General features: G+C 39.5%; 1 protein-coding gene across 1 annotated transcript in view; it reads right to left on the bottom strand.

Annotated features, from left to right (window-relative positions):
- Positions 1-632: 632 nt before the first annotated feature.
- The window catches only part of beat-VII (beaten path VII), a 599011-nt gene continuing 580996 nt past the window's right edge, over positions 633-18647 (bottom strand). Inside the window, exon 9 of the mRNA XM_067760324.1 lies at positions 633-2054. Coding sequence (XP_067616425.1) covers positions 1852-2054 — 203 coding nt within the window. The 3' untranslated portion in view covers positions 633-1851. The remainder of the gene's footprint in view (positions 2055-18647) is intronic.

Genomic DNA, 18647 nt, shown 5'->3' on the forward strand with positions numbered 1-18647 from the left:
TTCCCATGTCTAGGGATGAGTAACTTTCGAAACGTCGTAACAGAACTTCCATACTACTAGATACTTATAGTTGGTTCCAAGAAATGAAATGCCAAACAAATATTTGAGGTATGTATAAACGTGGCCCTGTGTATCAGCTTACTTATGTGGTTATATAATTTAGACAGTTAAAATATTTCTTAAGTAGTCAAGTTGATAATGAGGTAAGGTGACGTAAATGCTACAATTATAAAAATTTTCGGTAATTCTTTACGACAGCATGAGACTGTTAATACGCGTCGGGAGATATTTGCAGTTGAAGTTGGCGATTTTCATGTGGTTGTTGTAATTTGTACCCACAAAAAAAATTGTGAACGCAGAAGGATATCACCGTGGCGGTAGCCACGGTTATATCACACACCCGGACTTGGCATGGCGTAGCCCAGGGTTATTTTTTATAAGCGCGGCCGAAGACCGCCAATGCAGAAAGGTGTTCTGCGCAAAAATACTATGGATACCACCCCCCGTTTCGGAGGTACCCGCGGGTCTTTTTTCGGCTTTTCGTTAATATCTTTTGATCGAGTTCCGCCTTCGGATTATTAATACTGATGTCAAGACGCGTCGTTTGATACCTCTCTCGATATTTTTGGACGCGTATTAGCAGTGTCATGCTGTCGTAAAGAATTACCAAATTTTCGAACTACTTTATTGAAAATTAACGAGCCAAACTTATTTTAGCCAAGTCGTAATTTCGTTATAGCTGCGTAGGTATGCGGAATTTTTGTATGCCATTATACCAAATGATTTTATGTGGGTTTTTTTAGCATTTTATAAACTTTTACCCCATGTATTTTCCTGGTAACTAAATTATCTATTATCATATTTTTTTTATTTTGGTTTTTTTTAAATTTATTTATAGATAAGAAAAATTATTGTTTTGTTTGTGTCTTTCATTTCGAGCAAAAAAGCAAAGCTTCTCAAATTCTCTCACATCAAAAACTTCGTAGATGATTTAATCCTACGTACATTACATACAAACACTCACACAACGAGTATACGCCTACATACAAAAATACAATCCAAAACATTTCATTTACACAGAGTTATCCCACACACGGGGTTTGGGTCCAACTAACGCCAGCCATTGAGGGCGTTTCGTAGCATTTCTTTTGTACAATTAAATTTAGTCTGTTCGTCCATCTATTTGTTGCTTCGTAGTTATGCCTTTTAATGTTCAGTTCAGTTCAAAATTTTCAATTTTTATAAGTTTTTCAATGCATGTACTTAGATGTCTTTTGTTGCTTTTTTCTCTTTTAGCTTTCGCTCTTTTATAAATGTATTTATTTTTATATTTATTGTAAACTTGCTTCTTCTGCACTTTAATTCCTACTTTTTTTATACAAACATATACATACATAAATACGTAAAAACATAGTTATTCATTATTTGCTACCCGTCCTTACATGCTACAGCAAAAGTAGAACTACACGTAAAGAAATGTGCATGTATTTACCTTTTACCATTTACTTTTTACAGTTTTGCCACTTTAAATTTTATTTTCTATTCTTCTATGTAATCCCTTTATTCTCTTTCCCCTCTTCAAAGTATGACAATGTACTTTGGTATTTTTTTTCTTCAATACAATTTATTATATGACGAAAGAGTGAGGAATCTTTTTAAAAAGGTGCATATAAGCTGGGTTTAATTGTAGTTTCAGCTACATCGAACTTTTTTGTTATTGTTTTATTTTGCTTTTACCTTCGGTTGGTTGCTCGGTGGGCCGAGACGGGTCTGCAACATATACCGAAGCTGGTGGCATCTGCCGTCAGATTGCTGGCGCCCCTAAGAGTTAGTTGTATCCTTTATTATCCTTCAGTACCACCTTATCTCCAACAACATAACTGCCTGTAATGTTACTATTACCCACGTGTAGCTTTTCCCGATTATGAGGCTCATGGTTGGCTTACTCGCCGCCCCTGCCTCACTGGAATGAGAAGCACCATTGCCAAGGGCTGCCATACCTATGCTGGGCGCTGTTGTTGTTGTTGGTGATGTTTCCGCTCGTATGAGTTCAACTGCAGTTAGTTGTGGGCGGGTTGATTGAATCGGTTGAAGTTGTACGTACGGAGGATGCATAAGGAAGAAAAGAAATAATGTTAAAAAAGATTTAGACTTGAAATTTTACATAAAATCGAAATGCAACAAAAACAATTAAGATAAGATGGCGCGGAAATGGGTTACTTAAGAATTAGATTGACGTTTAGAGTGAAGCTAAATTGATGAAATTAATTGAGTAATACACATAAAAGTGAAACTAGGTTGACAGGCAAAGTGTTTTCTGCAATAACAGTTAAGTCTACAATGGCATTTAAAAGGTCAGTGCATTTTTAAATCAGTTTTATCCTATTATGTATGATTATGTAACTAACAGTCGCACTGTGGGTTAAATTGAAAAAAATTACTCCAATTCACTTTTTTCAGCAAGGGTTGAGAAGTCAACTTTAACCCTTATGGGCATATATATGTCTGGCAGACCTATACGAATTTCAACACATTTTTTTTTACAGAAATTGTAAAGTTCCAAATCTAAGATTCAACGATATCATCAGGGCGGCCGCCGTGCTCCCCCAGCCACATCCTGGGTTCGATTGTCAGGCGAAGCAACATCAAAACTTATAAAACAATTTTTCAATTAGGAAAAAAAGTGTTTCTAAGCGGAGTCGCCCATCGGCAGCTTTTGGCAAACAATCCGGGGGATTCCCCAAAAATATCCCAGAACGACCCCAAGTGACCTCGGAAGGACCCAAAGGGAGTCCCCAAAACCATTCCGGAAGGACCCCGAGGGAGTTCGCAAAACCATCCCGAAATGACCACCAAATGACCCCGGGAGTACCTCCAGGGAGTCCCCAAAACCGTCCCGAAATGACCCCTTAAAGTCCCCGACATTAACTAAAAAAGACCGCGGGAGGACCCCGAGGGTGTCCCGAAATTACCCCAAAATGAACCCCGTAAGACCCCGGGACGATCCCGAGTGTGTCCCCGAAATTACCACAAAAACCCCGGGATTAATCCCCAAAATCATCTCAGTATTACTCAGCATCAGAACTACACGCGAACTGGTTACGCATATGAATAAAAATTGAAATTTTATTGTTATTCCATATTTTTTAAATAATGAATAATAAATCAACTCTTTACTCAAAATTTACAAAAATAAGAATGAGCGGTTACCAACATTGAATAAAAAATTACTTTTTATTCATCAATCAGAAAATTTAAAATGAATAATTTTTATACTCAGTTGAGCAGAGCTCACAGAGTATATTAACTTTGATTGGATAACGGTTGGTTGTACAGGTATAAAGGAATCGAGATAGATATAGAGTACCATATATCAAAATCATCAGTATCGAAAAAAAATTTGATTGAGCCGTGTCCGTCCGTCCGTCCGTCTGCCCGTTAACGCGATAACTTGAGTAAATTTCGAGGTATCATGAAATTTGGTATTTAGCTTCCTGGGCACTCATCTCAGATGGCTATTTAAAATGAACGATATCGGACCATAACCACGCCCACCTTTTCGATATCGAAAAGTTCGAAAAAACCGAAAAAGTGCGATAATTCATTACCAAAGACAGATAAAGCGATAAAACTTGGTAGGTGAGTTGAGCTTATGACGCAGAAACGAAAATTAGTAAAATTTTTAACAACGGGCGTGGCACCGCCCACTTTTAAAAGAAGGTAATTTAAAAGTTTAGCAAGCTGTAATACTGCAGTCGTTGAGGATATCATGATGAAATTTGGCAGGCACGTTACTCCTATTGCTATATATGTGCTAAATAAAAATTAGCAAAATCGGATGACGAACAAGCCCACTTTAAAAAAAAAATTTTTTTAAGTCAAATTTTAACAAAAAATGTAATATCTTTACAGTATATATGTAAGTAAATTATGTCAGCATTCGACCCCAGTAATGAAGTGGTGCAATAAAATACAAAAATAAAAGAAAATTTCAAAATAGGCGTGGCTCCGCCCTTTTTGATTTAATTTGTCTAGAATACTTTTAATGCCATAAGTCGAACAAAAATTTACCAATCCGTGTGAAATTTGGTAGGGGCTTAGATGCTAGGACGGTAACTGTGAAAAAGGGCGAAATCGGTTGAAGCCACGGCCAGTTTTTATACACAGTCGGCCGTCTGTCCTTTCGCTCGGCCGTTAACACGATACTTTGAGCAAAAATAGATATATCTTTACTAAACTCAATTCACGTACTTATCTGAACTCACTTTGTATTGGTGTAAAAAATGGTCGAAATCCGACTATGACCACGCCCACTTTTTCGATATCGAAAATTAAGCAAAATTAAAAAATTGCCATAATTGTATAGAATCAAATACGAGAAAAGGGATGAAACATGGTAATTGGATTGGTTTATTGACGCAAAATATAACATAAGAAAAAAACTTTGCAAAATGGGTGTGACACCTACCATATTAAGTAGAATAAAATGAAAAAGTTCTGCAGGGCGAAATCAAAAGCCCTTGGAATCTTGGCAGGAATATTGTTCGTGGTATTACATATATAAAAAAATTAGCGGTACCCGACAGATGATGTTCTGGGTCACCCTGGTCCACATTTTGGTCAATATCTCGAAAACGCCTTCACATATACAACTACCAGCACTCCCTTTTAAAATAATCATTAAAACCTTTCATTTGATACCAATACCGTACAAACAAAGTCTAGAGTCACCCCTGGTCTACGTTTATGGCGATATCTCGAAATATAGTCAACCTATAGAACTAAGGCCCACCTTTCATTTGATACCCATATCTTACAAACAAATTCTAGAGTCACCCTTGGTCCACCTTTGTGGCGGTATCTCGAAAAGGAGTCCACCTATAGAACTAAGGCCCACGCCCTTTTAAAATGCCCATTAACACCTTTCGTTTGATACCCATATCGTACAAACAAATTCTAGAGTCACCCCTGGTCCACCTTTATGACGATATCTCGAGAAGGCGTCCACCTATAGAACTAAGCCCTCGCCCTTTTAAAATACTCATTAACACCTTTCATCCAGTTTCTACCTTTATGGTGATACCTTGAAAAGGCGTCCACCTATAGAACTAAGGCCCACCCCCTTTTAAAATACTCATTAACACTTTTCATTTGATACCCATATCGTACAAACAAATTCTAGAGTCACCCCTGGTCCACCTTTATGACGATATCTCGAGAAGGCGTCCACCTATAGAACTAAGCCCTCGCCCTTTTAAAATACTCATTAACACATTTCATTTGATGCCCATATCTTACAAACAAATTCTAGAGTCAACCCTGTTCCACCTTTATGGCGGTATCTCGAAAAGGAGTCCACCTATAGAACTAAGGCCCACGCCCTTTTAAAATGCTCATTAATACCTTTCGTTTGATACCCATAATGTGCAAACGCATTCTAAAGTAACCCCTGGTCTACCTTTATGGCGGTTTCTCGAAAAGGAGTCCACCTATAGAACTAAGGCCCACGCCCTTTTAAAATACTCATTAACACCTTTCGTTTGATACCCATAATGTACAAACGCATTATAAAGTCACCCCTGGTCTACCTTTATGGCGGTATCTCGAAAAGGAGTCCACCTATAGAACTAAGGCCCACGCCCTTTTAAAATACTCATTAACACTTTTCATTTGATACCCATATCGTACAAACAAATTCTAGAGTCACCCCTGGTCCACCTTAATGGCGATATCTCGAAAAGGCGTCCACCTATAGAACTAAGGCCCACGCCCTTTTAAAATACTCATTAGCACTTTTCATTTGATACCCATATCGTACAAACAAATACTAGAGTAACCTCTGGTCCACCTTCATGGCCATATCTCGAAAAGGCGTCCACCTATAGAACTAAGGCCCATCCCTTTTAAAATACTCATTAAAACCTTTCATTTGATACCCATATCGTACAAACGAATTCTAGAGTCACCCCTGGTCCACCTTTATGGCGATATCTCGAAAAGGTGTCCACCTATAGAACTAAGGCCCACTCCCTTTTAAAATACTCGTTAAAACTTTTCATCTGATACCCATATCGTACAAACAAATTCTAGAGTCACCCCTGGTCCACCTTTATGGCGATATCCCGAAAAGGCGTCCACCTATTGAACTAAGGCCGACGCCCTTTTAAAATACTCATTAACACCTTTCATTTGATACCCATATCGCACAAACAAATTCTAGAGTTACCTCTGGTCCACCTTTATGGCGATATCACGAAAAGGCGTCCACCTATAGAACTAAGGCCCACGCCCTTTTAAAATACTCATTAGCACCAGGGGGAGGATTCTAGAAGAAGAAACGTCTAGACATTTGGGCAGAGAGTATAAAAGCAGCAGAAGATGAGCAGTCCATATTCAGTTTGATTTAAGCACACTATCAGTTGCGAAGTATAAGTGTTATTGTGAAGTATTTCCAAAGTATTCTAATAAAGACCATTTTGCATTATTGAATATTGGAGTTATTTATTCAACAATTTAACGATAGAACATTAGTAGAGGGTGTAAAATAAGCGGAGTTTCCCTAAATTCGTTACAATTGGTGTCAGAAGAGGAATTGTTGAATAAATTCCAGAGGACAACAAGGACATGACAAAGTTAAGTGAATTAAGGATCCATCAACTGAAAAAGGAGTTGAAGAACCGTGGATCGAATACAACCGGCAATAAGATCGAACTTCAAGCACGTCTACGAGACGCTATGGAGACGTAAGGAATTAATGTGGACGATGATGTCTTTCATCCTGATGGGGACGAGACAACAACAAAAATTGAAGAGAAAAACGAAACATTGCAGGCAGTTACCAGCACAGACTTGAACGTGATATTGGCTGCAATATCTGCACAAACATCGACAGTGGCATTCCAACTGAAATCGCAGGAGAACCGTATAAAATCCAAGATTGAAGCACAAGAAACGCGTATTTCAGAAATGTCGACACAGATAACGGCCAAGATTGAAGCACAGGAAACACAAATGTCATCTCAACTGGAAGAACAAAAGACGTATATGGTATCCCATCTGGAAGCACAGGAGACACGTATAACATCCCAACTGGAATCACAGAAAATACGCATAACATCCAGGATGGAAGAACAAGAGGAGCGCTTATCATTGCAGGTGGCACAAATGTCTTCGCAGTTAGAAGCACAGGAAGCAAGGCTAACATCAAATCTGGAAGCGCAGGATGCAAAAATCGCTCAATTTCAGGCAGAAGTCGATGATTTAAAAGGTCGTATGGAGCAGTTGCAACTCAATCGCCCAGCAGTTTCGGCGAGTAAGCCAAAGATAAAAACACCATCCTTTGACGGTTCTGTTCCTTTCCAGGTGTTTAAGTTTCAGTTTGAGAAGACCACAGCAGTGAACAACTGGAGTGCTGAAGATAAATTTGCTGCACTCTTCGTAGCATTGCAAGGACCAGCTGCTGAGATTTTACAAACCATTCCAGAAGGTGAAAGGAACTGCTATGTAGCATTGATGAGCGCTCTAGAGAGACGATACGGAACCGAGCATAAGATACAGATATACCAAATGGAGTTACTGAACCGCTCCCAGAGGGCTGGTGAAACGTAGCAAAAGATTTTGCGTCGGATATTGAAAGGCTGGCACATTTAGCGAATGCGGGCGCACCAGTGAAATACACCGAAAGGGTAAAAATCCAGAGCTTTATTAATGTAATACGGGATGTCGAAACGAAGCGAGCGACATACGCAAACCCAAAACATACATTCGAAGAAAGGGGATCACATGATCTGATTCAGGAAACAGCGTCGCACAGAATGTTAGCCAGTTTTCAAAGCACGCGGTGTGGATGTGGAAAGGCCAGACTGGGTGAACACAATATTGGAGGCGCTGAAAAGATCGCAAAAGCGGAGTGAAAGAGTTATCAAATATATCTTAAATTTTATCTTTTGAGTTGTATATTTATATATCTTTTATATTATGCAGTCGACCATAGTTTGTCGTCGACCTTAAATAATAAATAAATAAATAAAAAATGCTTCAAATGCGGAAGTTAGGTCACATTGTACGCCATTGCGATCTTGATCTAGTGGTTTCAACAGCATGGATGTTCTTAAAAACAAAGCTGGAGGAGATGAGCAAGAGCTAGTCAGATGTAAAGATCGAAAGATAGCTCCAGCTGTGGAATGTCCCGTTATATCTGTATCACAAATCGGAAGGAAATCGAGCAGTCTTAGCGTCAGAGGAAATGTGGATGGCAAAGAATGTGTACTGACTGTAGATACGGGCGCATCTCATTCTTTAATCCGATCTGATTTGGTCAACAGGATAGTAAAGCCATTACCTGGAGCAAGGTTGCGTACGGTCACTGGCGAGTATAACCAAGTCCAAGGAGAAGTGATATGTGAGGTCTTAATTGGAAAGGTCACGATTCTACACAAATTCGTTGTGGCAGAGATTGTTGATGAAGTCATATAGGGGGTGGACTTCTTAGTTGACCATGACATCAGGATCGATATGCAGAGAAGGATTAACCGCTATAAGAACCAGGATATACCACTTAACTTTAGTTTGGAGAAAGGGTTCAGCAGTAAGCGAGTGCTGGTGGAGGAGATTCAAAAGGAACCACAAAAAACAAAGAAAGTAAATCGGGAATAGGTTGATGGAATGAATGGGCCAAACAAATCAAAGAAGGTAGCCGCGAGAAAAACACTGGCATTGACAAACCTTAATGGATGCACTAAATCAAACGACAGAATTTCCGAGAAAGAATGTAAAGGTGGTTTCAAGCCAGTGCGCACTACTGTTGTGAAACGTCGGAACGATACGGATTATGCGAAGCCAATCCGCCAAGCGCAAGCTCTACGAAGTAGTTCATTGGCCAAACAACAGAGTGTGAGGGAACGGTCCAGGATAATGAGTAGTAGGGTGAAACACAGGTACGACAAGATCAATAATTCGGAAGGTTTCTTGGAGGGAGATTTGGTACTGCTATACAATCCTCACCGGCGGAAAGGTGTTCCATCCATATTTTGGTGCAGTTGGGAAGGCCCGTACAGAGTTGTGAAAAGGATCAGTGATGTCATCTACCGCATACAAACAATTGGGTAACCACGAAATAGAAGGGTGGTTCAGAGGCTAGCAGCGGTTAGATCGAGATATTTGTCTGATTGGGACGATCAGGCTTGTGTGGAGGCCAGTGTGACGAATATTAGTAACATTAAGTGATACTCACGTCACTAAGATGATACTAAGTAAATAAAGCCACAACAACAATAGAGCAAGCTGCCACACTTTTATGTACGTAAACAAATTAATCATCATGTACACACATACATACAAGCAGCAGAGAGATATTCACAAACGCATGTCATCATCAGCTATTACTTCGCTCACATATACACACGCATATGGTTACACACTGCAAATACACGCGCGTATGGCTGGTGACCAGGTAGAGCATTCTAGAAGAAGAAACGTCTAGACATTTGGGCAGAGAGTATAAAAGCAGCAGAAGCTTAATAGTCCGTAATCAGTTTGATTTATGCATGCTATCAGTTGCGAAGTATAAGCGTTATTGTGAAGTATTTTCAAAGTAGTCTAATAAAGACCATTTTGCAGTATTAAATATTGGAGTTGTTTATTCAACAATTTAGCGATACGAACGTTAGTAGAGGGTGTAAAATTAGCGGAGTTTCCCGAAATTCGTTACAATATATATACCTGTGCTTTGTTGTACATATATACTTAGAGCCCTAAGGTCCACTTGAAGAACGGCAAGTCATTTAATTTTTATTTTAACGAAAAAAGTTTGGATAAAAAGGACAAACTACCAGCGTCAAACATATGTAAAATAAACCCAATATCGAAATGTCAACAAAATAAACACGGATTAAACAAACAGCTTCGTTCACATAAAAAAAAAATTTTTCTCAGCTGAGGAAAAGCTCTGCGGGAAAAAGACAAAACATTTAAAAGTAGTTTCGATTTGTGACCCAAAATCTAGACATTTCCTGAAGAAGTCAGCCGAGTAAAAGAAATGTAAGCCCACACAATTCAGTGATTGAATGTGAGGCATTAAAAACTTTGATATTGTTTGCTGTAACGAATATGAAACAAAAGTGAAACTTTTGTTTAATAATCTCACTTGACAGCTCATAGTGATGATGCTTGATAGCCATAAGTTGTGATGGTTTAACATAAAGCAGTTGACAGTTCAACTCTAAATACCTTTTTTTGAATTAACAACTTGCGAAATAAATAATTTATGAGTTGTGAAATGTAAAACTTTTTCCATTTTTCCGTTTTTTCGTTATACTTATGGAACTTCATACTATATACATATTTACATTTATAATTTCTGCCAATGAAAATAGTGGAACCTACAACATATTGTTACGAATATTAGCAAAACTAAGGAGTGCTGCCATCTCTAAGCCGATGCTAAGCAGGGACGTGAATTCACATCCATAGATCAATCATTATGTATCTACATAAACGAAACAATAATTGCGTCTACACATATGTACCATGTACGTATACGAGCAGCGGAGAGTCAATGCACAAACACATGCATATGTCTGAGATACTCCTATAGGTATGTAATGAGAAGAACTATAAAATTGTGCAATTGTAGTTACAGCTGAGAAGTTAGAGAGCTGCTGGACTAGTAGATTCTGGAAGCGCCTAGAAGATGTATAAAATTGTGCAATTGTAGTTACAGCTGAGAAGTTTGAGAGCTGCTGGACTAGTAGATTCTGGAAGCGCCTAGAAGATGCGAAGGTTGAAATCAAAGAGTATAAAAGGCGACAATTGCAGAGGCGCTGGAATTCAGTTTGATTTGAGTTGTCAAGCAGTTTCGATTAAGACGATATCTAGCGAGCAATAGCAGTATTATTTTGAAAGAGTTTCATTTGAGCTATCAATCCGTTTGGTTATTAAACGAGCTATTCGTTGCACAGTTTGAGTGTTATTGTGAAGTACTTTAATAAAGGCCATTTTGCATTACTACAAATTGAAGTTATTTATTCAACAGTTTAGTGATTCGAACGTAGCAGAGGATTGCAAATAAGAGGATTTGCAAGTAAATTCGTTACAATTGGTGTCAGAAGAGGAATTGTTGAATAGATTCCATAGGGCAACAAGGACATGGCAAAGTTCAGTGAATTGATGATCCAGCAACTCAAGGAGTTGGAGAGCCGTGGATTGAATACAACCGGCATTAAACTCGAACTTCAGGCACGACTACAAGAGGCAATGGAATTAGAAGGAATTGACGTGGAAGAGTATGACTTTCATCTTGAAGGCGAGGAAACAACAAAAATTGAAGAGACAGTTACGCAGACAGTTACGAGCACAGACTTGAACATGATTTTGGCTGCAATATCTGCTCAAACATCGACAGTGGCTTCTCAACTGGAATCGCAAAAGACAGATATAACATCTCAACTGGCATCTCAACTAGAAGAACAGAAAACGTATATGTCATCACAGATGGAATCGCAGGAGAACCGTATAACATCGAAGATGGAAACACAATTGGAAGAACAGAAAACATACATGGCGTCACAAATTGCAGAAAAATTAAAAGAACAAGAGGCACTCATAATATTACAGCTCGAAGCACAAGAAGAGCGTATCTCAACAAAGCTGGAGGCACAGGAAACAAAATTCTCATCGCAGCTGGAGGCTGTTAGTGAACGACAAAATAAAGTGGAGGCCGAGATGGATGCTTTGAAAGATCGGATTCAGGAGTTACAATTGAACCGTCCAATCACTTCAACGTCTACTCTGAAGGTAAAATTCCCAACGTTTGATGGTTCTGTTCCATTTCAGGTATTTAAGCTCCAATTTGAGAAGACGTCGGCAGCGAACAACTGGAATGCTGAAGATATAGTTGCAGCTCTGTTCGTGGCATTGAAAGGGCCAGCAGCCGAAATCCTACAGATGATTCCCGAAAGATAGCGGAACAAATATGAAGCATTGATGGCCGCTGTCTAGAGACGTTATGGAAGCGAGCATAGGAAACAGATATTCCAAATTGAGTTGCAAAACCGTCACCAAAGAGCTAATGAGACTTTGCAGGAGTTTGCCTCGGATGTTGAAAGGTTGGCTCATCTCGCAAATGCGGACGCATCCGTGGAATACACCGAGAGGGTAAAAATCCAGAGTTTTATAAATGGCATACGGGACGTGGAAACGAAGCGAGCTACATACGCAAACCCAAAGCTGACATTTGCTGAAACGGTATCACATGCATTGACTCAGGAAACGGCCTCACTATTGAGTAAACCAGCATACAAAGCTCATCGTGTGGAAGTGGAAAGACCAGAAAAATGTGACGGACTTTTCCTTGACTTTGCCGGGGTTGGTCTCAGTCCGTCCAGGGTTCCTGGAAGTAGAAATTCCTAACGGTCCTCCTGAAAGAATAACTCTGTTTTGTTCGATACAAAACGTTATACAAAATTATTTATTCAATAAAATCCTACTTTTCTACTCCTAGGCTGATTTCCTTGCTCTATAAGAGGTGACTGAGGTGATAAAGCCCTCGGCCAACCTCTGCGGTCGAATGGAGTGATAAAGCCTCCAGACGAGTATACTTTTAGTACAAATGAAGTGAAAAGCCTTCAGGTGTACTCTTGGTCGGTAGTGATAAAACCTACAACAGCGACACAATTTTGGAAGCACTGAAAGGATCACAACAGAAAAATGCCGGAGTTATTAAATGTTTCAAGTGCGGCAACCCAGGTCATATTGCACGACATTGCAGCAGCGGTCCCAATAGCTCCAACAATGTGGGTGGCCGTAAACGCAGAGCTGAAGGAGATGAGCAAATCTCCAAGTCCACTCAATCGTTAAACTAAAGCGAGTCAGCTGCAAGGGGCGACAGCTGGCTCCCTCAATTGAATGCCCCATAATCCCTATCTCACAAATTGGAAGAAGGTCAAATAATCTTACTGTCGGAGGACATGTGGATGGAAAGGAACGCTTACTGACTGTAGATACGGGTGCATCTCATTCCATCATTCGAGCGGATTTAGTCAACAAGAAGATAAGACCATTGCATGGAGCAAGATTGCGTACAGCCACTGGAGAAGACAGCACGGTTCTAGGAGAAGTATCATGTGAAGTCGCAATTGGGAATGTCACGGTAGTACACAATTTTATAGTGGCAGAGATTGTTGATGAAATCATAATTGGAGTAGACTTTTTAATCGGCCAGGGCATCAAGATCGACATGTAAATCAAGACGATGCGATATAGGAACATGGATGTGCCACTTAATTTCGGCTACGAGAGATGCTACAGCAGTAAACGAGTGCTGGTGGAAGAGAGTCAGCAAATACCACCAAAATCAGAAGCAGTCATCTGGGCAAACGTTGATGGAGATTGTGGGACAAACAAATTGTGGGTTGTCGAAGCAGCAAATAAATCAGCACTGAACATACTTGTAGGAAAAAGCCTGGCTATGACAAAACAAGATGGACGTATTCCGGTAAGAGTACTCAATGAGTTCAAGTCACCATTCAATTTGACCAAAGGAGCTATTTTGGGAAGATGCCAAGATGCGGAAGTAGTTATTAACTGTGAACAGCTCCAGGAACACGTTTCATCTAATAATACTGATCTTTCAAACGACATCACGGCATGGACGCAAGGGCTAGAGGAAGCCTATTAAAGTAAGGCAAAACAACTGCTCCTAAAGTACGCGAACATATTTGACCAGGATGGTTCCAAACCAGGCCGCACCAACATTGTGAAACATCAAATTGACACTGGAGATGCGAGGCCGATGCGTCAAGCTCCACGTAGTGTTCCACTGGTGAAGCGGGAAGTTGTGAGTCAAATCATACAAGAAATGAGCGACAGCGGCGTCATCGTACCATCAGCTAGTCCATGGAGCTCACCGGTAGTACTTGTAAAGAAGAAGGATGGAAAAATGAGGTTTTACGTGGACTACCGGAAGTTGAATAATGTTACGAGAAAGGATAGCTACCCATTGCCAGGAATTGACGACACTCTGGACTCGCTCTCTGGTACGAAATGGTTTTCCACACTGGACTGGAAAAGCGGGTACTGGCAAGTGGAGGTGAAGGAGGAAGACAAAGAGAAAACAGCCTTCAGTGTTGGAGATGGTCTTTGGCAATTTACAGTAATGCCCTTTGGACTATGTAATGTACCAGCTACTTTCGATAGACCCATGGATCAGGTATTCCTTTCAATACATTGGAAAACATGTTTGGTGTACCTGGACGACATCATCGTATTGGGCAAGAACTTTGATGAACATCTTAAAAACTTAGATGAAGTTTTCCAGAGAATAGCTGGCGCTGGTCTGAAGTTAAGTCCCAAAAAGTGTGCGCTGTTTAAAAAGGAAGTAAATTATTTGGGTCACAAGGTAACGACAGAAGGTATCCGTACAGCGAATGAAAAGATAGAGGCAGTAAGGGATTGGCCAATACCACAGAATCTGCATGAATTGAGAAGTTTCCTTGGGCTATGCAAATATTACCGCTGATTTGTACCAAATTTTGCCAGCGTAGCCCATAGTCTCCACGAGCTAACAAGGAAAAATAAAGCTTTTGAATGGAAGAAGGAGCAAGAAGTAGCTTTCCATTAGTAGCTTAGCATTGAAAGAGCGTTTGTGCACTGCCCCAATGTTGGCATATCCGATTCCAGGAGCAACGTTTATTCTAGATATAGATGCGAGCGGATATGCTATAGGAGGCGTTTTATCACAACTGGTCGATGGGCAGGAGAAGGTAGTTGCATATTACAGCCGTTCAATTGGAAAACCAGAGAGGAACTATTGCGTTACACGGAGAGAGCTGTTGGCATTGGTAGAGTGCATCAAACATTTTCACAAATACCTCTACGCCCAGCGATTCCGCGTCAGGACAGATCACGCAGCGTTGAAATGGCTTCTGCAGTTCCGTAATCCGGAAGGACAATTGGCACGGTGGATCGAGCGACTACAAAGCTATGACTTTCCCATTGAGCATCGAAAATGTAGCACCCATGGAAATGCTGATGAAATGTCACGAAGACCATGTAGTTTGGAATGCAAGCACTGTACAAAGGCCCAGGCTAAAGAAGACATTATAGATGTTCAGCTAATGACTATAACATGTACAGATGAATGGGATAAGGAACAGCTAAGAAATTGTCAGCTAGAAGATACAGATCTGTCACGTGTTATGCAAGGGCTCGAACGAAACGAAAGACCAAAGAGAGAAGAGATGTCAGCAGAGAGTCCCATTGCGAAGTCATATTGGGCACAGTGGAACAGTTTAGAATTGATATCCGGTTGCCTTCATCGAGTATGGGAAAGTGAGGATGGTAAATGCAAGACGAAACTGATAGTTGTTCCCAGAAAGAAGATTCCTGACGTGCTCAACGAGCTGCATAATGGTCCAAGTGGAGGTCATCTTGGAATCACGAAGACGCTCGAGAAAATTAAGCAGAGATTCTATTGGGTTGGTTGCTGTGAGTCGGTCACCGAGTGGATTGCCAACTGCGAGGTATGCAACAGAGCGAAAGGGCCCAAAACACGAAGTCATGGCCAGATGAAGCAGTATAATTCAGGTGCACCATTTGAAAGGATCGCTATGGACGTCGCAGGTCCATTTCCTACTATCAACCGCGGAAACAAGTACGTACTGGTGGTTATGGATTATTTCAGTAAATGGCCACAGGTATACCCAATCCCAAACCAAGAAGCAGGAACAGTAACAGAAGTGGTTAAAAACGAATGGGTTGCAAGGTATGGTGTACCAATGGAGTTACATTCTGACCAAGGCAGGAATTTTTAATCAGCTGTGTTCCAAGAAATGTGTAAATCATTGGGCATTCGAAAAACACGGACAACTGCCTTGCATACTCAATGCACAAACACATGCATATATCTGAGATACTCCTATAAGTATGCAATGAGAAAAACTATAAAATTGTGCAATTGTAGTTACAGCTGAGAAGTTTGAGAGCTGCTGGACTAGTAGATTCTGGAAGCGCCTAGAAGATATATAAAATTGTGCAATTGTAGTTACAGCTGAGAAGTTTGAGAGCTGCTGGACTAGTAGATTCTGGAAGCGCCTAGAAGATGCGAAGGTTGAAATCAAAGAGTGTAAAAGGCGACAATTGTAGAGGCGCTGGAATTCAGTTTGATTTAAGTTGTCAAGCAGTTTCGATTAAGACGATATCTAGCGAGCAAAAGCAGTATTATTTTGAAAGAGTTTCATTTGAGCTATCAATCAGTTTGGTTATTAAGCGAGCTATTCGTTGCACAGTTTGAGTGTTATTGTGAAGTACTTTAATAAAGGCCATTTTGCATTATTACAAATTGAAGTTATTTATTCAACAGTTTAGTGATTCGAACTTAGCAGAGGATTGCAAATAAGAGGATTTGCAAGTAAATTCGTTCCAATATTTTATATATTTTTCTTGTTTTTATACCCAGCTGTACTTGTACACAGGGTATTATAACTTTGATTGGATAACGGTTGGTTGTACAGGTATAAAGGAATCGAGATAGATATAAACTTCCATATACCAAAATCATCAGTATCGAAAAAAAATTTGATTGAGCCATGTCTGCCCGCCCGTCCGCCCGTCTGTCCGTTAACAGGATAACTTGTGTAAATATTGAGATATCTTCCCCAAATTTGGTACACGAGCTTATCTGGACCCAGAATATATTGGTATTGAAAATGAGCGAATTCGGATGATAACCACGCCCACTTTTTATTAAATATAAAAATAAATGTAAGGCGCGATAACTCCCGAAGAGATTTTAGGCCGAGCTTCTCTTTCAATTTGCGTCGTGCTCCTTTTAATTTATCCTACAAATTGGCGGGACGGGACCTACTTGTTTCATGCCGACTACGAACGGCATGCAAGGCAGATGAGTTTTCACTGAGAGTTTTTCATGGCAGAAATACACTCTGAGTGCTTGCCAAGCACTGGCGAGGGGCAACCCCGCTTAGAAAAATTGTATTCTAATTGAAAAATCTTGTTTAAAAAATTTTTGGTGTTGCTTTGCCCGGGGCGTGAACTCAGGATCGTCGGTGTGCGCGCTACCATCACAACACGGCGGCCGGCTTTTTATATATATAACATTTTGGAAAACACAAAAAACCTGATTATTTAGTAAATAATACGCTTAGAATGTTGAAATTTGCTGTGTGGACTGATATTGAGGCGTGGCACCGCCCACTTGCGATAAAATCAATTTTACAAATAATATTAATCATAAATCAAAAATCGTCAAACATATCGTAACAAAATTCGGCAGAGAGGTTGCCTTTGCTATAAGGAATGCTTTGAAGAAAAATGAATGAAATCGGTTAAGGACCACGCCCACTTTTATATAAAAGATTTTTAAAAGGGTCGTGGCCGCATAAAATAAGGTATAATCTTTGCAAAAAAGAGCTTTATATCAATGGTATTTCATTTCCCAAGTAGATTTATAACAATAATTAGGAAAAACTTCAAATTTTAAAAAATGGGCGTGGCACCGCCCCTTTTATGACTAATCAATTTTCTATGTTTCGGGAGCCATAACTCGAAGAAAAATTAGTTCAGAATAGAACCATATGTATATGTATTTTTGCGCAGCCTTTTAACACTATTAAGCACACAAAAACAAAAAACAACAGCATTTCAAATATACAGCTGGGTATGCAATGTTCGGTTTCACTTAGACTTCCTTACTTGTTATTATAAATTTTTTTGTTTTTGTTGTGATGGTTGGCTTTTTCCATTAGTGTAAATAATTTTCTACATATTTATGGCAAAAGGACATTATAAGCCTTTAGCGTGTACGTAAAACAAAATTCTTGTACACATTCAGCCAACAATGAATAGAAAACAACGACTGATCACCAGTTGTGTTTGCTAAAAGCACCCTATGTAAGGCAAAATTTATACACGCATTAATCCGCGAAGATTATTTTTATTTGTAATATCAAAAACGCCAATATTTTTAAAAAGTGCAGGTTCAAGCTTACGTATTTGACGAAATCAAATTTTGCTTTAATATGTTAAATATTGTTCATACAAGGGTACAATGACGTTAACTGGACAACGGTAGCACGTAATGACATAACGGTATCGAGAAGGATATATACTTCCTTATATCACAATTATCAGCGTCGAAAAAGATTTTGATTGCGCCATGCCCGCCTATTGTTGAGAGAAGAAAATTTAAAGGTTTTACATGTCGTAAATCGCTTTGCAAATTGTTCTTGGTACAATATATATGAAGATCTGAGGAATATTCTTTAGCGACTACACCCAATGTTTTTCAAAAAAATGCTAGAAATTATAACCATCAAACAATCGGTAATATATCTATGACACGTTACTTTATTACCTTACATATATTTTAGCGCAAAGCACGAAAATAAAAAAAAAAATTGTTTAAGCTCTTCTATTGATATCAAAGTCCTGAAAACTGACCCTACTTTAGTACTTTGAATTTCTAAAAAACAAGTACAGGTGTCTAAGTTCGGGTGTAACCGAACATTATATACTCAGCGTGAGCTTCAATTGTATATTTCATTTCAGATAAATTACTTTTCTACATAACACGTGGCACCGCCCGTTTAAAAAAACAAATTTCTCCCCATTCCCTCTTACAGTAAAACTTGATA

The sequence above is a fragment of the Eurosta solidaginis genome, chromosome 1, assembly GCF_040869045.1.
Source record: "Eurosta solidaginis isolate ZX-2024a chromosome 1, ASM4086904v1, whole genome shotgun sequence".
NCBI classification, from domain to species: Eukaryota; Metazoa; Arthropoda; class Insecta; order Diptera; family Tephritidae; genus Eurosta; species Eurosta solidaginis.